The 23,450-nt window shown below is 37.3% G+C and overlaps 1 protein-coding gene across 2 annotated transcripts in view; it reads left to right on the top strand.

The window, feature by feature from the left end:
• doc2b (double C2-like domains, beta) overlaps positions 1-23,450 on the top strand; it is a 364,239-nt gene that overhangs the window by 59,947 nt on the left and 280,842 nt on the right. For both annotated transcript variants that reach the window (XM_007245281.4, XM_049475881.1), the window contains exons 7-8: positions 19,868-19,966; positions 21,328-21,498. In XM_007245281.4, coding sequence (XP_007245343.3) covers positions 19,868-19,966; positions 21,328-21,498 — 270 coding nt within the window. The remainder of the gene's footprint in view (positions 1-19,867; positions 19,967-21,327; positions 21,499-23,450) is intronic.

A 23,450-nucleotide genomic window follows, 5' to 3' on the forward strand; every position in this document is an offset into this window, starting at 1 on the left:
CCAGTTTAGACATCAGTAGAAGCCGAGCGAGTCCATTGATTTGATTCCATTTCTTTTAGTGTCTGACCATACCTTCCCCGAGAGGGATTGATTTATATCTTTCGCTTTGATTTTTTTTTTTTTTTAAATGCAGCACCTCCTCTGCTTTTTAGATAGCTGGGAATCCGAGGCACTGCTGCTTCCCTTTCTCTGGTTTAACTGCTGATTTTTTAGAACACTAAAACAGAGTGTGGCTGCATTTAAAAAAAAGGACATTCAGCCCTGAGTCTATGATTTTTTTTTCCTGCTTTTGTTTTATCAATAGACAAATAACAGAACACTGTTAAAAATACCAGCACCTCTAAACTAAACTGTCTAGCCAGGCTTCTTTTGTTTCCTGTTGTTTGAAAATACTTTAAAGAGTAGAGACACTCCTTAGATTTGAGAAAATTACACTCTAGTTCAGTTGAGAAAAAAACAACAACAAAAAATAGGATTGTTAGGGATTGTTGTAGTGGCCATGAGTGGGACATGAGTGTCCTCAATGTCTACAATGTGATATAGAGACGCTCCACCTTCCAGGGCTTAAAGGAAGTGCTGTAATACAGTCATTTGAAAAAGTTTGGGCACCCCTATTAATCTTAATCATTTTTAGTTCTAAATATTTGGGTGTTTGCAACAGCCATTTCAGTTTGATATATCTAATAACTGATGGACACAGTAATATTTCAGGATTGAAATGAGGTTTATTGTACTACCAGAAAATGTGCAATATGCATTAAACCAAAATTTGACCGGTGCAAAAGTATGGGCACCCTTATCATTTTATTGATTTGAATACTCCTAACTACTTTTTACTGACTTACTGAAGCACAAAATTGGTTTGGTAACCTCATTGAGCTTTGAACTTCATAGCCAGGTGTATCCAATCATGAGAAAAGGTATTTAAGGTGGCCAATTGCAAGTTGTTCTCTTATTTGAATCTCCTCTGAAGAGTGGCATCATGGGCTCATCAAAACAACTCTCAAATGATCTAAAACAACATAGTTGTTCAGGGTAAGGATACAAAAAGTTGTCTCAGAGATTTAACCTGTCAGTTTCCACTGTGAGGAACATAGTAAGGAAATGGAAGACCACAGGGACAGTTCTTGTTAAGCCCAGAAGTGGCAGGCCAAGAAAAATATCAGAAAGGCAGAGGAGAAGAATGGTGAGAACAGTCAAGGACAATCCACAGACCACCTCCAAAGAGCTGCAGCATCATCTTGCTGCAGATGGTGTCACTGTGCATCGGTCAACAATACAGCGCACTTTGCACAAGGAGAAGCTGTATGGGAGAGTGATGCGAAAGAAGCCATTTCTGCAAGCACGCCACAAACAGAGTCGCCTGAGGTGTGCTTTTTCATATGACTGTATTTTGGTTCTAGATCCCACAGGACAAATTCAGAGGTCTTGTGGAGTCTGCACTTCCACAAGTCAGAGAACAAAGCTGTTTTGGTGGCCCAATGGGGACCTACACAATATTAGACTAGTGATTTTAATGTGATGGCTTGTTAGTGTGTGCATAAGCTCTATTCCAAAGCTGAGGCTGCATCTTAGGTGGGCTCTATTTCTTGAATGCTACATCATTAAAGGCACTTAGTAAAGAAATATCTTCGTATACAGCATTTGTTGCATCTAGCATTTGAAGGACGCAACTGATGTATTCTTTGCAGGCCTTGCTTGTCCACTATTCACTTTGTATATCCAATGCTGTGGAAAAATATATAATAATAATATAATATCACCACAAAAAATGGGAATCAAATTTACTGGTACCACTTTAAAATAAGACTACCCTTATAAAGGATTTATAAGTGGTTTATAAATTAGATTATTGATAATCATTGATTAGGTTGTGATTGCCTTAAAAAACATTGATAAGCAGTTCCAACATATTAATTAAAAAAGCCAACGATAATTAATTGTTTACTTTTTAGTCATTTAATTCAACATAGTCATTTAATTTATAGTAAATAGTTAAACATAATAATGAATATATTAATATGACAGGTTTAATGCTGATTGATGGAAAACACAAAGTAAGATCAGTATCTAGAAAGATAAAAGAGGGTTTGACAGTAGAAATGAGTGTGGAAACACTATTTTGCAAAATTCTGCTCACTGTTGCCATTTCTTTTTATGTGTTATATATTAATTAACTGCTTATTAATGGGTTTTGAAGTATTTGCAACCTAATTCATAACCATTATTAAACACCTTTATAAACCATTAATAAACCCTTTATAAAGGTAGTCTTATTTAAAAGTGGTACCAACTTATTTTTAAATGATTTCTGAATTTTGCGCATCTGTGTCATCACATTGTCACGTCCTTGCCCTGTTTCCTGTCTGTTCTCATGTCTCTGTGTATGTTACCCTCTTGTGACCCATGCTCCTCTGTGTTGTTCCCCAGTAAATTTCCATTCACCTGTGTGTAATTTGTAGCTCCGCCCCCTAGCCCGAGGTGTTTCTACTTCCCATGTGTGTTTCCTGTCTATTTATAGCCCTGTGTTTCAGTCTGTATTTGTCGGTCTTTGCACTAACCCCTGTTGTTTGTCATTCCCGCGTTTGCTTAGTTTCATGTGCTCTTGTTTATAGCCTCTGTTTTTTGTGCCTTGTCTATCTTTGCTTTCTTTTGTTTATCCTTTGTTATTTCTAGTTCCTTGTTTATTTCCTTGTTCTGTTTTGTTTTCTTTATCTAGTTTTAGTTTTTAGTTTGTTTCCTTTCGTTAGCCTCCCTGTTTGTTTGTTATTATTATCTCTTGTTTGTCTTGGTTTATTTCTTCGTCCTTTATTTGTTATTTATTTAATAAATTCGCCATACCTGCTTTTACGTCCGCCTCCACGTCTTCCTGCCTGAGAATTTGTGACACACATGATGTTCAGGTGTGATGTCAGGCTACGCAGAAGGACTCATTATAGGACAGTCCTACCGAAGACCTCTCCTACCTCGTCTGCAGCTGTAGTGAACCTCAAACCTGCCACAAAGTATCACTATCAGTCTGCGATCTGTAGACAAAGCTCTCTTTGTCTGCTAAAGAGATGAGCAATTATAAATCTCCACTGGCCTGTGGAGTCATCCTTAGTGTCCACTCCCGGCCCTTTCGTCTTCGCTGGATTCCTCCTGTCAGTTCCATTTTGACAGTCTCGTGAATTAATTCTGGCGGGTTAATCAGACTAAATTTATGTAAATGTTTTAAATGGAACTCATTGGAATTGCATGAAAAACTCTGTCTTTGGCAGCCGTAACAGATTTGTGATGGTAATGCCCCGGCCTGATGGGCTTGCATAGGGTAATGGGGGCTCGTCGGGCTGCGGGAGAAGACAAGGGAGTCAAAGACCCGTGCAGAATCCACAGAAAAAAAAAATCTCTTTCCCTCTATTTAGAGAGATAAAGCACAGATCACTTTTTCTAGCTTTGGAGGTTTTTATCGATCGCTCAGTTTCTTTTATGGAGGAAAGGCGCGGCCGCCATTATGTACCCCGAGAGTTACTTTAATGGCGATTAGGCGAGGACATCAGCTTTTACCGTGTCCCCGCTGGAGCTTGAACTTCAGCGCGCAGTGTGCTATTGTGTTCCATCGGAGGAGGACTGCAAGGCACAGCGGCACGCTTCACGGTGTCGAGCTTTTGAACAGGCCGGATTGGATTCCATGTAGGAGTGTTTTGCCGGGGTCTGGATTCGAACACACGCTGCGGCTGTTTTGTTGAGTGACCATGTGGTTAGATTTTATTGGCTACGGTCACTACTTCTCTGCAAGGCTTGTTTAATTGACATGCCAATCCAGACTTTTAGACCACATGCAGAATTGAGGGGGTTTGCATCATTTAAGATTGCACTGTTTTTTTTTTTTTTGGTAGAAAGTTGATTCAGTTCCCTGCGTTGGCCATTAGGTATATCAAATATCGACCAACAGCAGGCAACTGTTAGTTTCCCGAAGGTCCATTTGTAGATAAATGCCAGGCTTCACAAATAGATGATAGATGACTTCAGGCGCCATGACTAACCTGGTCTCTGCTGGATGCTTGAAGGTTTTGAGCAAGGCTGCAGCAGAACAAACAAGCCTAAATAGAAAAAATGTTGTTACTTTAAATTCAGGAGTCAGGTCAGAGCAAAATAACACACAAGACTCTTCTTTTAATGGCACAGTAACAAAATGGCTAGTGCGTTTCAAGAAAGACAACAAGTATCTATTAGAGCCTGTTTACTTCTGCAAATAACATGTAGACACATTTAGGCTACATTCACATTACCATGATGAAGTGACTCAAATCAGATTTTTTTGCTCAATGTGGCTCAGATCTGATTTTTTCATGGCTGTGTGAACATGACAAATCTGTTTTTTTTTCCCCAAATCAGATTTAAGTCACTTTCTTATGTCGTCATAAATCGGATACGTATACGATCCATGGACATACAATATAAATGTGAACGATGGTCAAATCAGAATTCATGCGTCTTTTTGCTTTTACTCATTAGCATTAGTGCTACGCACACATCTCTTGGTGCAGCTGTGCAGCTATGGCTGCAAAAAACAGCAAAAGCAAACCGCCTGGTCTTTTTTTTTTACCTCCTCGACCTGATCATGTACTTCAGACCAGCTGTTTCCTGTCTCTCCACTCCAGCAAAAGATGCTCCACATATGAGCTGCTAACAAACGCATCCAATTTCCCTTCATAAAGCTGCAAGTCGTCTCTCAAATATGAGGGTTTTTTTTGTCGTTGGTAAAAAAGGTGACGTTTCTACACGTATCAATGTGTGGATATGAGGCGTTTCAGGGACTGATTCGTTCACATTACAACCAGGTACAGCTCACTTACATTTGTGTAACCAAAGATTGAATTATGATTGGATCACTTTAAACCACATTCTGAGCTAGTCAGAGCAGTGGAGTTTGTTTCCTTAAATAGTTTAAACATTCTGTCACATTTTCTAATAGAACCATAACAGGAATATGATAACTGTACCTTGATTCAAATCATTTTAAAACTCACAATAAATATGTAACAATGTTCAAAACTGTTCACAATCTCACAGAGCAGGACAATATTTACTAAGAAAATGATGCATATACACATTGGCACATTTGTTTGTACATGGCTTTTTACATAGATCTTCAGTCTATCCAGTCTATCTATTTTTGACCTAGATCAGCAAATCAATTCTGTTATACTTTTCTACTCAGGTAAGTTTTTTTTTTTCTGCTCAGGCCTGGGAACAAGTCATTCTTGCTTTAATAACATCTTGCATTGTCTATTGTAACTCGCTGTACCTGGGAATGAACAGGAACTCAGTGGCACAGTTCCAGCTGGTGAACAATGCAGCTGCAAAATTGCTGACTAGCACAAAAACAAGTGATCTCATCAAGCTGGTTTCTGCTACACTTCACTGGCTCCCTGTCTATTACAGAGTTCAATTTGGGGGTTCAAGTACTTTATTTGTTTTTAAGGCTATACACACTGGCAAGCAGCTTTATATATCACTGATCTACTCTGCCTATACTTACTTACAGTGCTTTAGTGGCCTTAAATTCCTTTAGAGCAGTTTCTATTCACTGTTTCTCTGCCTTGACTAAAGCAGAGGGGTGATTATAATTTTTCAGTCTTTGTCTTTGTCTGTGTCTCTCCCACTGTTGCTTTACTGTCTTTATAATCTACAGTAGAGGCCAAAAACTCTGCTTTTAGAGAGCTACTATTCTGCAAATTGCACCTCCTACACAGATTTAACATACCCATTCAACTGATCAATTCAGACAGATCAGGTGGGATTGATTAGTGGTTTGTGCTAAAGGCTATGTTCACATTACAATCCACATTGCTCAAATCCGATTTTTTGCTCATTTCTTGACGGTTCACATTCACAAATGTAAGTGATCTGTATCTGTGTGTAATGTGAACGAATCTGTCCCTGAAACACTTTACATGCGCACATTGATACCTGTATAAAGGTTGCCTTCTTCAACAAACAACAAAAAAGCTTCATATACAGCACATTTGTGGAGCATCTTTTGTTGGAGTGGAGAGTAAACAGCTGTTGAGGAGGAGAAAAAAGGCCAGGTGGTTTGCTTTTGCTGTTTTTTTACAGCTATAGCTGCACAGCTGCACCAAGAAGAGATGCACGACATGAATGTGATGCGCTACGCATGTGTAAAAGCAAAAAGATGCATGGATTCCAATTTGACCAGTCACATTCATGTTGCATGCTCATGAATCAGATACATATCCAATTTAAGGTCACATATGAAAGTGACTAAAATCTGATTTAGAAAATCACTGCCTTTAAAAAATCTGATTTGAGTCACTTTTGCCTGGTATTGTGAACATAGCCAAAGTCTGTTAGACCAGTATAATTTTTACCTTGCTGTTTTAAATGTTGTACTATTTTTTATATTTTCCTTATTGTTCACTTTATGTTAAATTTGTGCAGTGCATTGTGCCAATGGTCCCAGTCACCTGACTGAATCCTAGATCTATTGATCTTCATTTACTCTGTGTGTATATTTGCCTTTTTAATTTATTTGTTACTTTGCAAAGTATTGCCAACATGCTTAGTTGTATACTTAGTGTTCTATATCTGAACTGTCTTTCGGTGTATGATTTCTATTTGTTTCTAGTTTGTGCTCCTAGTCTTTGGCCTTTTGGTTTGTCTGCTGGATTATACTGATATCTTGGTTCTGGCCCTTTTACGTATGCGTCTCAATGTTTTTGTCTTTGTCTCACCTATGTCTGCTTTCTGACACTGAACTACACTATTATGCCCCTAATGTCCCACTTTACTGTAAAAATAGGCTTTTAAACTGGACTGTAATTCATAGAGTGATAATTCATTTTCAGCTGATGTAGAAGTGAAGAGATTTGATGGAATATCCTTCTGTCACTCATGCGCTGACTTGGTGGGAGATGTTCTCAAGTTTCTTCCCTGGGGTTCAGTTTGGGGATGTCTGGAAGCAGCAGGGCATGTTCGTATCACTGAGTTACAGTGAGTTTCCCAGTGTGATTCTCCTTCCTCTCACTTAAAGTAAACTGGCAGTCGGGTCTGTCTAATAGATCTAATGAAGACCCAGATACAGACGGGCATGATCAGAGGGCTCGGGATGAAAGGCATAGTGCATGCATTTACTTGCAAGCTGGCACACACACACACACACACAGACACACACACGCACACATAAAAAAGAGTGAACCTTCTAAACACAAGTGACTGACAGAACTAATACTTTCTATCACAAAAAACAGAACAGTACAAAATACTCTTGGTTATTTACCATAGAGAAGACTGTATACTATGGGCCAGTTTCCCTAAAACTAGTATTTAGTCCTGGCCTAGTCCTAGACCAGCGTTTCTCAGTCCTGGTCCTTGAGAAACAATGTCCCAAACTTAATTTTCCTTTAAATGGTGTGTAGTCCAAGACTAAGCTTAATCCCTGTCTTGTAAAACTGCCCCTACACGTCCAAATGTTTGTGGACACTTCTTCTAATGAATGCATTCAGGGACTTTAAGTTGAACCCATAGACTGTGTATAGCTCGACAGAGCATCGTCTCTCAAAAGTGAAGCCACCACAGGTTGGGCGCCCCCTGCTGTTCGGCTGCAGAAAGCTGTGTAATCCCTCCCATCCCCATAGGTTTCAATGGCAAAACAGACAACTTCCAATCACGTTTTTTTTTCCAATATACTGTAATTCTACCTCCATTATTTAAATAATTATTATTTAAATAGCTAGTGTAACCTCTGCTTATATTGTTACATTTTTATATCCCACAGAATTCGTTTTTTAAAACGTTATTCAGCTCTATTCAAAAAGGTGTGGTTATTGTAAAAGGGCTGGGTTACACTTAGCCGGGGTGGGACCAATGACTGTACCATAGACTATGTGAGCTCTGTGGAGGCAGCCCTCAGGGGCGGGGTTATTTAAATGAGAAGGGTGTCTCTCCACAGTCTTCTGAACCCCTGGAAAGACTAATAGACTAGTAGCTCTCCAGCCCAGAGGGTTGTTGAACACAATTGTAGAACAGTTGATCTCAAAGCAGGTAAACCCAAGAAGACAGAAAAAAAATAGCCGTAATAGTCCAATACACTATCGCTGCATTGGCTAGTGAGTCGGGAAACACCCTTATAAGTAGATAGGGAGCTCGAGAATGGGTGGATAAAAGAGAAAGGACGGAAACTGAAGTCCTGCCGAGTGCGACAGAGAGACAGGAGAAGAATGTAAACACAAGCTCACCAGAGAAGCATTTTATTATTATTATTACTATTCATTATTGTTCATTATAGTTCAAACAACCTCACGGGCCAGATGTTTCATGCAGCTGGACCGAGGTCGACCCATTGCCCACCCCTACTGTAAAGCTTTACAGCATTAAGCTGCGGAGCAACGGAACTGTGTTCTCTGGAATGAAGGTGCGCCATCCAGTACTTTTATGATGAACTGAGAAGTGAGGGATAAGCTGTGTGTTTTTAATTGAAAATGCTGACCTCACGAATGCTATTTTTGCTGAATTAATCAATTACATCCTCACAGCAAAGCTGTTATGATGAATTGAGAAGTTGGGGATAAGGTACGGTGGTGTTAATTCAAAATCCTGACCTCACTAATACTGTTGTTGGTGAATTCAATTAAATCCTTACAGCAGTAATCCAGAATCTAACAGAAAGTCTTACCTGAGAGACAGTGACTCTAACAAAAGCAGAATAAACTCTTTTTTAATATCATTAACTCTTGAAGAAACGATGTACTTTATGAGCAGGGGTCCCAATAATTCTGTCAATACAGTGTTTTTTTTTTTTATACATATTATTTTGTTCCGCTTCTCTCCCAGTTTAGCTACAGTGATTACATCACTCACTCAGCTACACTCTGCCTATCACTACAGATTCCCCAACACCAGGAGGGTGAGGACTAACACATGCATCCTCCGATACATGTGAAGTTAGCAACCACCTTTTTTCAAATAGCTGTGGGTGCAGCATGGTCAAGTAGCCAGAGTGTTTGGAGGAAAGCGCAGCAACTCAACTCTGATACATCAGCGAACAGAAGGCTGTGCTGAATTGCATCATCTTGAGAGTGACATCCCCTTTGCGCTCTCTCTCAGACTTAGGCTGCTGATGGCAAGCTACATGACCTGGATTCGAACCAGCGGCTTTATGATCATGGTGGCAGTGCTTGACCACTTACAACCTCTTGTCAATATAGTGTATTCATACAGGATTAGAACAGGATTTTTTTCTAGAACTGTTTTGGTTTTAAAGTGTTAATGACTGTTTTTGTGCTGTTTAATACTTTTCTTCAGTAAAATAGCTTTAAAATATTTTTATTTACTACAGTAGCATCTTATTTGAGTACATAAATACATTTTATTGTTTCATTTTGCGCCATTTTATTAAAACCATAAGAAACAAACTGTACATTACAGTGATTTCACCACTCTACTGGATTATTGCTTTGCACTAGTTCCACATCACCTCCTCGTCTATCTCCGTTAGTTTAACTCACACCTCTTAACGTCTGTGTAAGTGAGATACAGCATGTTGTCTCCTCCCCCGGCGCTGCTGCTTGATTGAAAGTAAACAATCATATCTTATTTGCCGAGACCTTTTAACTGTAAATCTGACTGGTGCCTGTGGCATTTCAATTGGAGAACAATCAATGTAAGCACAGGGTCCGCGACCTACTGCTGAGTTTTTCTTCATTCTGGAGCCTGCCCTCCGCTGTCCTCGACCGTAATGTGATTGAATGAGGTAATATCAGCCGGTAAAGGAATGTAGGAAGCGGAAAGAATTGCGTTCATGGTTAAGCCCTGCTACCGTACGGTGTTTGAGGATGTTCTAGCTTTACACGTTCACGGTTTGTGCTGTAAAAAAAAAAAAAAAAAAACTTATTTAAGCAGGTATAGAGCTGTTGTGTAGTGTTTCTGCCCACGTATGATATCAGTATATCAGGTTCTGTGGAGAGCTGGGCTAACTAGAGCTTACCTTATCTTACATACTCTATAAGTGTTCAGTTACAAACTGGTATAATGTGGTAAAAAGCAGCAGATTAGCGCTTCTAGCATTGTTTTTGTTCTTGAGTTCTAACTACATTTGAGTGTAATTCACTTTTACACCACTGCCATAAACACAAATCATGCAAGTAAAAAGTAATTTGGGCCACACCTTTGCTGAACATTATGCCACCGAAAGAAGACCAAATCTGGTCAACAACCAGGTAAAACGACTCCACAAGACGGGGGGCTAATGGAGCTAATGTAGCTTCACAAGAGGGACCCACAAATAGTGACATTCTGAAAGAAATTCACTTGCTGAAAGAGGATATGAACATACAATGGATTGATATGTTGAAAGCAATTATTATTATTATTATTATTATTATTATTATTATTATTATTATTATTATTATTATTTTCTCTCTCCCCCACCTTTTTTCCTGTTACACTTTTTATATGTCTATGTCTTTTTTGTTGTTGTTTTTTCTTCTCGCAATGCCCAAAACTCGTAAAAAAAAATAATAATAATAATAAAGCTAAATTGGTCCTCCGAAGAGGGGGGTTGGTGGCGGGCAAAAAAAACAACAAAAAAAACAACAACATACAGTTAAAAGAATTTTGCATGCAGGAGTGGGAAAAGCTTTGTCCCAGTCAATGTAAGGGACTGGTAGATGGTTATAGGAAACATTGAGGTTATTTAGAGGAGGGGGTGAGGGGGGAGGGGTATTTGGGATTATTTTAGCCAAAAAAGGAAAATACCAGCTTTTAAAACATTTAAAACATTTCTTTTTTGTGACATTTTACAGATCTTTCTTTTTTGTTTAGTTGTAAAAATCTATCAATCGTGAGTTTGTGAGTGAACTTCTCATGAACTCTGTCTCTGTGTATTAACAGAGGTATGTATTCACAGCATTCAGACAGAAAACTGTGAGATTTGAAAATAATGTACACTAGTAGAATATGCTGCCATTAATCTTGGGACTGGAAACTCTTAAGTTAAATTAACAGTGATCTTATTTTACTATAGACTTTTCAGTCCTTATTCCAATAATGTTCTGGACCTAACCCTCCAAACTTACCTTAACTTAAGCCATATTTTAATCAGCATTTTCAGAGAAGCTTTACTGTAGGCAGCTCAACACTTTGCAGCAGTTGTGGGTCACAGCACAGGCAAGCTGGCAGGCATGCATAAGGCAAATCCATAAAAATGAGGAATGGCTGCAGAAATGGATGCAGGTATGTGGTAATAAAAAGGAGGAGCTGGGGCAGGACTGAGCCAATGCACACTGAATCACATCCAAATAGAGTTTCCCTGCAATTTAGAGTCTTCAAATTGTCTTCATTGTAGGTCAGGTTGGACCAGATCAAGCTCAATATACCTAAGGGTTTGTCTCCTTTTCCAAAATTATCACTTTGTATCCAAATATGAAAAAAGCAAAAACTAGAAAATCTGCATCTGCATTATACGCATTAGGTCTGTTTTACGACAGCAATTGTGTAATGCAAGCTTTCATATACAGTACCAGTTAATCGTTCAATGTTTTTCTTTCTTTCTTTATTCTCTACATTGTAGATTAATAATAAAGACAATAAAACAATTAAGGGACAAAAAGTGTTTGTCCTCCACAAGCCCCTGATCTAAACCCAACTGAGATGGTAATTTGAGGTGATTTAGGATGAGCTGGAGCTTCACAGCATTAAGGAAAAGCAGCAACTATTGTTGAGCACCTCTAGAAACTCATTTAAGATGCCGGGAAATCTATTCCAGGTGACTCTAGCTCATGAAGACACTGAAAAAATCCTCAAAGCTAAGCTAAATGTGGTACTAAGAAGAATCCAAAGAATAAAACATATTCTGTTTTTGTTAACACTTTTTGTTTACAAAATAATTCAGCATGTGTTCCTGTGTAACATTAATTTAGTCTTCAATATTAAATTTACAATCTAACATTAATAACAGAAAATCATAAAAGAAAGAAAACTGGTGTGTGTACAAAATTTAACTGGTACTGTAAGTGATAATCATGAGTCTGGACCTCACGTTGTTCTTTTAGATGTTTACAACGTATACAGCCTGTTAACAATTAAATTTATCCTTATAGATCAAAAGAGTACATAGATAATACTTTATTGCGAGATCCATGATTTGAAATTTGCTTTGCAAGAGTTACAGTAGCTCCGTTACAACATAGTACATTGCAACACAACATAAAAGACACAACCATTATAAAGAGGGGGCAATTAGTCCACTAGCTGTTATCTTAGATATATTTACTTTCTTGCTCCAGCTCTGAACAATCAGAGGAGACAACGGGGTCACGTGGTTTATTGGTGCACATTTTGGTGCATTCTGGTTTATGCCTGTTTAAAAACAAATCAATCAGAGGGAGAAAACACTTCAAATAATTAAACTGATTCAGACCATAGAAACAAGCTACAGGTGTGAAAACACTTTTTTAAACTCAGCAAATTAAGATCTAAAAAAAAGTCTCCTCTATTCAATTTGTCATGCATTCTTTATTCCATATGGCTTTATCTCGCCTCAAACACACAAGTACAGGGGTTGGACAGTGAAAGTGAAACACCTGTCATTTTAGTGTGGGAGGTTTTATGGCTAAATTGGAGCAGCCTGGTGGACAATCTTCATTAATTGCAAATTGCATCAGTAAGATCAGAGTGTGAAGGTTCAATTAGCAGAATAAGTCATTATGGGTAACATACCAGAGTTCAAAAGAGGTCAAGTGGTGCACGTCTTGCTGGCGCGTCTGTGACCAAGACAGCAAGTCTTTGTGATGTATCAAGAGCCATGGTCTCCAGGGTAGTGTCAGCATACCACCAAGAAGGAGGAACCACATCCAACAGGATTAACTGTGGACGCAAGATGTGCACCTCAACTCTACTGTTTCCACCAGAACTTTCCTTTGGGACAATAAATTATTGTGATCTAAAACCAGGTGTTACAGTTTCATTGTCCAACCCCTGTATATACTAGTATTTTATTTGACACCACGAATATAAATATAACTGCATTTTACATTTCTTACATTCATTCTATTATTTACATTTAAATATCTACTATAAAAAAACTTGCATATTAAGAAGAACAAGTGCAGTTAATCGCAGTTAATTACAGAATATTGTTGTGATAAATCTAATTAAATGTTGTAATCGATTAACGTCACTATATAAAACGCAACCATGCGGGACACCAGTGTTCAGGACAAGGCAATTAGAAGAGGAGAAGATCTGCATTGCAATTGTTGTTGTAGAGTCCATTTGAAGATGCAGAGAGCTCATGAGTCAGTGGTTACTGTACTCTAGTTTAAAATAATTTAGGTGGGCCAGCAGGACATCCATATCTCCACATATTGCGCTGAATTGTTGTTGTGATTCTGGCGGATTGTTGCGGCGGCTCAGGCTGCTCTTCCAGCACAGGTGCTTCTCGATTGAAGCTTTACTGCGTCTGATTCACACTTTTATAATAAAGGAAATAAAGGAAATTAAAAATCTGGGGACGGCTGTTCTGCAGCATATGGGGCATAGCACCTTGCATTGTTGTGTGTGTGTGTGTGTGTGTGTGTGGAGGGGGGGGTTACAGTGTTAGAGTGAGTCAGCAATAAGCCAGAAGTCACTCCACCTTGGCTGTATTCATCAAGCCAGATTGGAGAAGCGGGTGGTATCTCACACAGCAAAATGACTGTGTGTGTGTGTGTGTGTGTGTGTGCTGTGTGTGTGTACAGTAAATGACACTCTCACACACACACACACACACACACACACACACACACGCGTATACACACACACACACACACACACACACATACACACACACACACACGCGCAATCTCCATCTCCTCTCCCCTGATTGGAACCGTGGCAGATGGGGTGCAGCAAATCGAAAGCCAGAACTGTGCCGATCTCTAGCTCACCACCTTTCACTCACCAGTGTGTGTTTGTGTGTGTGTGTGTGTGCATGTGCCACGTGTGTATGTGTGTGTGTACATGCATGCATGCGTGTGTAAAAGATACACAGCACATTCAATTTTTCGTTCACAGAACTCATTTTAATAGTGTGTTTTCTGCATGAGGTGTAATACAAATGAAACAATCATTCAACTCCAATCACCACAAAATCAGAGAGGAAAATAAAATATCTATGTGTTCAGAGGTTCAGTGTATAACTGTAGTCAGAATCAGATTGTTTACCTATTGTCAGGAAACGAAGTGAAGCTGGATTTATGAGTAAGATTTCTTGTTTTTTTTTCCCCGTCAAAAGAATAAATTTTCACTATTCCACAGCTTCTTTCACATTCAGTGCTGAATTTGTGTCTCTTAGCATGTCAACAAATGCATGTGTAAAGTGTGTCCTTTAGTGGTGGCACCAAGTGTGGATTTCATCAGATTTAACTCAAAAACTTCCATTCAAAATCTACTTCAAACTTCAGTTCTGCAGTTCACAAATTCAAACGCTGCTTTTAAAGTTCTAAGTAAATAAAATTAGATTTACTCTTTACTGCGAATCACAACATTATGTCTGCTTTGGCTTCAGACTCATCTGTGCAAATTGATTTGACTACAGAATACACAGTGTTTTCACGTTTAAAATACAGATAACAGATATACAGAGTGATATTCACTTCCAGTTCCAGTTTAACTTACTTACTTATTTAAGTTCCTGAGGGGGACCGAATGAAATGTTGTGTATAACAATGAGTTTTCACACATACTGTAAGTGAAACTGATCCACACAGCAAACGGCCACTTGCTCTTATAGCCATCAACACAGACACTGACCAGTCAACCCTGTAATAATTTTGTAACAGAATACATAAGAAAAGGTAACCTGGGGGGCAAAACTACACACTGATGGTGAGTAAACGAAAGGGAGACACACCCACTTTGTACGTTAATGGTAGAAGGATAATGGTAGAAGTTATATTTCATTCCAAATTTCCACTTTATGAAACTAGCATAAAACCCTGAGTTGAATGGCTGATACTCATAAACTCTAGTTGAAATAAGAACTCTCAATTTGTTAAGTGTAAATAAAAAAAAAAAGAAGCAAGTTGTTATAACTTTTTGCTCAATTATTTGGTAACACTTTATAACACAGCCCGCATTTTAGTTGGTAAGTTACATTTACTTATGGTGTAACTTCTCTGGATGAACCAGTACATTCAAAATACTCATGGGGTCCTACAGTTACTTTAACTGTTCATATAAATTAAGTACAACCAGGAACAAGAGTGTTTCAACTAGGTAACTTTCTGAAACTTATCTTGTACATTCCCAACACTTATGATGTAACTGTTCTCTATAAATCAGTAAATACAAAATACTTATGATGTCCTACTCGTATTTAAAGGTACAGGGGTTGGACAATGAAACTGAAACCCCTGTCATTTTAGTGTGGGAGGTTTCATGGCTAAATTGGAGCAGCCTGGTGGACAATCTTCATTATTTGCACATTATTGCACCAGTAAAAGCAGTAAGAGTGTGAAGGTTCAATTAGCAGGGTAAGAGCACAGTTTTGCTCAAAATATTGCAATGCACACAACATTATATGTGACATACTAGAGTTCAAGAGAGAACAAATTGTTGGTGCACGTCTTGCTGGCGCATCTGTGACTAAGACAGCAAGTCTTTGTGCTGTATCAAGAGCCACGGTATCCAAGGTAATGTCAGCATACCACCAAGAAGAACGAACCAAATCCAACAGGATTAACTGTGGACGCTGTAAGAAGAAGCTGCCCAAATCACGGCAGAATTCAATGTGCACCTCAACTCTCCTGTTTCTACCAGAACTGTCCGTCCGGACAATAAATTATTGTGGTCTAAAACCAGGTGTTTCAGTTTTATTGTCCAACCCCTGTATGTACAAATAAAGCACAGGAGAATTTGCAATTTCCCTAAACTTGTGGTGCAATTTTCATATAAAATAATATATAATCATTTTGCCCTTTGTTCATGGCAGTTATGAAGGTTTCATTCCAGTCACACTCCAGGGAATTATTATTCTAATAATTTTATGAGTTTAAAGAAGAAGATGAGAATTTGATTTAAAACAGTCAGGGTGCAGTAGAGTAGGAAGAAAACATATAGTTTGTAATATCAAGACTAATATACAATAATATTTATATTTCTTCAATAACACAATCAGGAATGCTGAGATTTTGAAAACCCACACCTCACCTGATTATTACTGTTCTTACTCTCGAGTAAGTACACAGTACTTTACTCAGTAAGTACTCAGACACAACAGGGAGTGGGCTGTATTATGTAGTGTACAGTGTTTTATTGTTTTTATTCTGTAAGTACACAGTAATTACCCTCTAAAACGCGGGCTGTGTTATAAAGCATTAACAACTATTTTTACAGTTTGTAGAAGGTACAAGAAATATCAACATATATTATTATTATTATTATTATTATTATTATTATTATTATTGTTATTATTATTATTATTATTATTATTATTATTATTATTATTATTGTTATTATTATTATTATTATTATTATTATTATTATTATTATTATTGTTATTATTATTATTATTATTATTATTATTATTATTATTATTATTATTATTGTTATTATTATTATTATTATTATTATTATTATTATTATTATTATTATTATTATTATTATTATTGTTATTATTATTATTATTATTATTATTATTATTATTATTATTATTATTATTATTATTATACATGTACTGTGATCCCCTTATCACCATTTGTGCAATATGTTTAATGTGCAATAATTTTCTCAACTTTTTATCTACTATTTATTTGATATTTATTCACTGTTACTCTTTGTGCAATAATACTGGTCACACCCTACCATAATCATATCTCTATGCACTAAATGTATATATATTTTTATAAAGTTTCCTTATATATTTCCTGTAATTGTTTTTGTATACATAGTTTTTATTATTATTATTTGTTTATATGTTTTTCCTGACCTGTTTCTCTGTCCTTTCCTCTGTACTGCTGTAACATTGTAAATTTCCCCATTGTGGGATTAATAAAGGATTATCTATTCTATACTATATATATATATATATATATATATATATATATATATATATATATATATATATATATATATATATATATATATATACACACACACATATTACACATAATTCTATTTTAAAGATGAATTCTAGTTATTTTCTTCAGTTTCTATTAGAAGATATGGGATATATATCACATAATTCCTGTCACTCATACCATTCATATACTGTAGATAATGTGCATGATACACTTATACTACAATAATAAGTACACTGTAACAATAATAATACAGCTTGATTTTCTAATGATGATTATGATGGGGGCTGTGTATACTGATATGATAATAATAGTGATAATAATAATGATGATGATGGTGGGACTGTAGCAGATGCTGCTTTCACTCTTTACAAAGAGTTCTCTATATCCCTCCAGCTGCCGCAGAGGCAGAGGCACTGAGTGAATGAAATAAAGTGGAGGCAGAGGCAATCATTCTGTTTTCTCTTTCTGTGTCTACAGTTCTTTATTTCTCTCTGCAGCCGCTGACGGTCTCATTGTGTGAACCCTCAGCTGATGAAGAGTTTCATGAAGATGAAGCACGGTGATGTAAAAGCTTCCCCTGCCAGCAGCTATTGATTTTCACATTTTAAAGCTGGCTCTGTCCAAGTAATTGTCAAAATCTCTTCTTAACCGCCTCCCTCTGCCCCGCGCTTTCTCTCAGAAGGTGAGGAGGAGAAGACTCGGACTGCTCTTTCACTTAATGAGCTCTTTTGTTCATGCAGTGCGGGGAAGCTTCTACATTGCGTTCCTTCATCTGGGAAGCGGGTTGTATTCAGAGACAAAGACTGAAATGGAAAATGCTTGTCAACTGTGTTGTTGAGAATTTGTAGTTCATGAAATAGTAATTTAAAATAGAGGTGTTTTTTTTACTGTTTTTAGGACTTGTGTACCACTTTAACTTGTGCATTTTTTCCTTCAAAAAAATCTGAATATCTAAATTTCTGTTTATGATGCCGGAATATTTTATTAACAAGGCTTAAACACAAACCAGTGTTCAGTAAACAAATAAACCTTTGGAATTCCATCACTTCCATTCAGGCTACGTTCACATTACAAGCCACATTGCTCAAATCAGATTTGGCTTTCTTGGCAGTTCACATTCTTGTCCATGGATCAGATATGTATCCCATTTAGGACCACATATGAAAGTGACTCAAATCTGATTTTAAAAAATTGGATATGGCTCATTCACACAGCCATGAGAAAATCAGATCTGAATCACATTAAGCGAAAAAATCTGATTTGAGTCACTTCAGCCTGGTAATGTGAACGTAGCCTCAGTCGAACAAATTGCCTTTTAGAGATTTTTGATATACTTTAAAATTAAATTTCAGCAGCACCCACTTTGCCAATCGTCTCCATTTTTTTAAAGTTGGTACAGCTGTTGTATGCCATTCTTTTTTTAGTAGAATCAATCCATATATTATCCAGAACTTTTCCTTCACAAATACACTTTTCACACATGGGCTGGCAGGATAAAGTCTGGGTAAGTACGATTAATATGGACATTAACATTAACTTATACAGCTTCTTTTGGGTATTGTTTGAAAAGTTCTTGAATACTGTGGATGCATAAGGTAGGCTCTAATGTGTTCTTCATCTCAAGTTCAGCACAGCTTGTGATAAAAGATGGACTAAGCTGAGACCTTGTCTGTATCACCGTTGTTCCTGAATTTCTTTTCTGTCTGTCATTTCCTCAACCTGTTTTGTTTTCTTTCCCATGTACTCTTTAAGCACATGACTCAGTTTTGTTGTTCTCTTGTCTCTGCCCTAGCCCCGCCCTTACCTTGCCTTGTTTTCAGTGTTCTTGCCTGTCTACTTTCTAACACAGGTTTTCTTCCCCATGTGTTCCTTGTCTGTGTATGTGTATTTATACCTCATGTTTTCTTTTGTTATCAGGTTGTTGTTTTTTTTACCCACAGTTGTGCTTATCCTTTTGGGTTACAGCTTTTTTTGTGGTTTGTCTTCTTTATTAAGTTTGTTAAGTTTGAATTGTGTTTTTGTTAGTCCGTGCTTGTCTTTTTAAGCTTGATTTTTGTTGTTTGTTTTATAGACTTTGTTTTGTTGTTTTGCTCAGATTGTATTTGATCTTGATGAATTTTAAATGCTTGTGGCCTGTAAATGTGAGCAGTAATGTGAAAGGATTTGTTGCTCAGATGAGAACAATTATAGGTTAATCCCCTTTGCCTCTGCAGAAACATAAATAATGAGACTTGTCAGTGAGTTTGTAAAATAAGTCTTGGTAATATAAAGACTTATAACTATATAACTTTTCTTCTTGGTTTTTCTCAGAGGTCCAGTGTTCTTCTTTCAGCTCTGAATGTTCGGTTTCCTTTGTACTTTCATGTGTATCATTATCTGCAGATATCTCAACGTTACTCATTTACTTCTTTTGATCATTTCGTGGACTTTGTTAAATCTGGTAGTAAAACTATCCTGCACATGGTCTGTCCTGAAAGTAGACTAAAAAAATATTTCACAATGAACGAAGACTTTGATGTTTTTGTTCAAAGACTGAATTCTCCAGAATGTAAAGTGAAGAGAAACCATTAGATTATTGCTATTAAATAATATTCAAATAAGATTCTTATTGTGAAAATATTATAAAGCATGGTAGGCCATGACCAAAAATATTTGTACCGCAGTGTTTGCTGCCGGATTTCCTGTCAGCATCTGCTGCTGATGCTCAAAATGCTGTCAACATTCTTTTTTCTGTCAATCTCTCCTTTCACCTCTCTCTCTCTCTCTCTCTTTCTCTTTCTTATTTCTTCCCTCTCTTTTTGTAGTTGATTCCAGTGAGAGTGAAGGCAGCGACACAGAGCTCAGCGAGAGCAGCAGTGACAGAAAGCTCTTCATCTCTGAGAGCATCAAAAGGAGACACTCGGGTAACGTAAACCCACTCTAATGTATTTCATATTGTTCACTGTACACTTTTTAAACTTAATAGTAGCAGTGTATGACCTGCCAGTTAATGTTTTTTTTTGTGTGTGTGTGTGTGTGTGTATTGTCTGATAGTGGCCTAGCAGTGGAAAATGACATCAATATCATTATTTTCTCTTTATTCAAGCTGACATGTAAACAGTGTACCCTGGTTTCTTAGACTGGAGTAAAATCTATATCTATAAATCTCTCTGATTAAGAAATTCAACTAAGAGAGATGGATTTTAGCTCAGTAATCACATTTTCAGCAAATGTATACACTTAACCAGAGTATTTTTAAATGTATCAGTCTGAGCATGTGTCAAAACCATGGAAAGCCATGATACCGAAAATAAGCAAGCTGTGTTTAACACCCACAAATATTGACAGAACACTTTTGAAGCGACACTGAACCTGAGGGATTTAAATAGTCTATATATTCTAGCTGATGTATCCAAATATGTGATCTGTGTATCCTGTGCATAAACCATTAAAGCTGATTGAACTGAAGATGTTTTGTAAAGAAGAATGTTCCAAAATACTTTCAACCAGAAGCCAGACTCTCATTGAAAGCTCTAGGAAGCATTTAAAGACTGTAAACTCTGCAAAAGGAGGGTCTACTAAATATTTCTGTATTTTTTCTTTTAGTGTGTCCAAATTACTTCACTTCTCAAATACCACTGTGTTCATCTGCTATATGATATATTTAACTGAAATTGCTAATTATGGGGCAGGGTGAGGTGAATGTGGGCAGGGTGGGGCAGGGTGAGGTGGGGTGGGGTGGATGTGGGCAGAGCAGGGTGAGGTGGGTGTGGATGGGATTTTTAAGGTATGGTAAAACATTGTCTATTTGTAATGTACTATATTTCAACAACTGTTAACTACAAAACTATATAAAAAAATTAATTGCTGATCCAAATAACCAATGATTTATTAAGGAAAATCATGAAATCATGAAAACTTTTTCATGATACTTTAGTTTGGTTGTGTGTTTCTTAAACAATAGCAAAATTAGCTATCTAAATTATTTCCTATCTGAACAGTATCTGGTAAAATATATTAAATAAATTATATAATAATAAATATATTCACTTTTTTAAAGAAAGATGATAGACTAAGCTAATATCAAAATAATCGTTAGTTGCAGGCCTAGAGCAGCTCACATCTAGCATCTGAATTAGCCCTGGAAAAAAAAAAAAAACACATTTGCTTGTCACTTATGGCTCAAAAACAGTGAGCAATTTGAAAATCAGGGTTAAAATTGTGTAGCGTAAACCTGTCATAATGGCTGCAGCCCTAGTTTCTTCTTCTTCTTCTTTCTCTAAAGCTCTCTCAGAGTCTAGTGGAAGTTCAGCACCTGCAGTGCTCCAGTCCATTCTGACCAATCCGTCCAGGGCCAGCTTCCTGTCTGGGAGTCGCTCCAGCCTGGCCAGTGAGAGGAGCAGCCTCGCCCCCGCCCCGGAGGACGAGGACACGGACCACAGCCGCCCCTCACTGAGTAAGTAATTACACGCGTACACCCGCTTTTATACGCACCCTGCTGAGCCATAACATTAAAACCACCTGCTTAATATTGTGACCCATCAACGCATCGACTCCACGAAACCTCTGGAAGTGTCCTCCAGTATCTGACACTGAAATGTTCATAGCAGATCTTGAAAGACATGAGGAGTGTTACCAATTTAAAGATTATTGCCAAATTAAGTTATTTAAACAATAACAAAAATCAAGTAGCAACAAATAAAGTGACTTTTTGCACAACTCTACAGTTACTTTGGTGAGTCCCAGCTTTTAACAGACAAAGCAGCACATTCAGAATGCACTACAAGTTACGCTGGCCATTTTTTTGGTTCCTCTTTTATAGATCATTGTTACTCATTAATTAATCTGTTAAACAATGAAATTTGTGCAAAGGTTAATTCCATTTTGTGATTTTGTAAAATTTAAATGCATTAGTCAATATGCATTTGTGCTATTTGTTTATTCTCAAGTAATTCAGCAATAATGTTTCAGTGAATGATGTCACGCAGTCACTCATCATCCTTCAAATCACACAAAACTGGTCTCATTCATCAGTGCCCCATTTCTGCTGGTTATTGCCATTAAAAGGAAGGTCCATGCTATTTGATTTCTAGAGACATTGGTTCACCTTTTGTCCTTTCTTGGAGTAGTTTTAGATGTGAATGGCTACTGCATACCAGAAAAAAAATTGGGTGAAAAATGTTTAACTTGCTACCTTCAGAAACCTCCTAAAGCCTGAGCTCTTTAAAGACCACTTACCCTCCTTAAACTCCTAACAAACTAACCATTTATAACCTTATTCACTGCTTCCCCTCCTTCTTTCTTCCTCCTTTCTTCCTCTATCCTAATTTTACTATCTGGCCTCTTTCAGGCCCTGCTAAATATTTTACTTTTTGCTTTGGATTTATATGATTTCTATTGCTTATATACCTCATCGTTTCTAAGTCATCTCTAAAAGGACAGACCTTGTTTTTACAATTGGTTCATTACATTACATCACACTGTATATACTGTATTTATCCAAAGCATCTGCTAAGTACAATGTACCATATTCTTTGCACTATAAGGCACACTGAAAATCCTTTAATTAAATAAATAATCGTCAGTGCGCCTTATGTATGAATTTTATCAGTCAGGTTGTAAAGAGTGATAAAGCCACTCGGGCGACATTTACTCGTGCTACACGCTGCTAACCGTGACTAGCACTGCTGCTAACCAATACTGAAAATCTTAGCTTAGGCTACTGTAAATAAACTGTAAATAAGCACTTTACTCAACCAAATAAACTGTGTAGATTAACATCCAGCACTTCTTTGCGCAACTTTAAAAGAACATGGTTTTTAAGAATTACAGTTTTGTTTACTTAGGCGCCCCCAGCGGCGAGACTTGCTTAAATTAGAAGGGAAACATGGCAACACCCCTGTTTCGTAATATTGTCGGTTACAATGCGCTTAATAATCTGGTGCACATTGTGCATGAAAGTAGTCCAGATAATAGATATTCATTGATGTAACAGTTGAAAAAAAAAAAAAAAGTCTGTACTTTTGGAGATGATCGGACTCAGTCGTGTAGCCATCGCAGTTTGTCCGATGAAAAAGTGGTTCAGATTGTACGATTGACCATTTTTCAGCTTTAAACGCATTAACTTCAAGAACTGACTGTGTACTTGCTGCCTAATCTGTCCCCCACGTTTTTTTAGGTTCATTGTATCCACATTCTCAGTGTTCTTTACTTCTTCTGCCAGTGGTTTTAATGTTATGGTGATTATCTGCTGTAGCCCTACTTAAATGTACTCGATATTTGCATTGTGTGAGTGTAAACACAGCGGATGTGTGACACATAAGCAGGTGATGATGATAAAAATATATATATATATATATATATAGATTTACATCTCTGTGGGTTGAACATTGTGCATCATGAGGAACT

This window comes from Astyanax mexicanus, chromosome 1 (genome assembly GCF_023375975.1).
Source record: "Astyanax mexicanus isolate ESR-SI-001 chromosome 1, AstMex3_surface, whole genome shotgun sequence".
NCBI lineage: Eukaryota > Metazoa > Chordata > Actinopteri > Characiformes > Acestrorhamphidae > Astyanax > Astyanax mexicanus.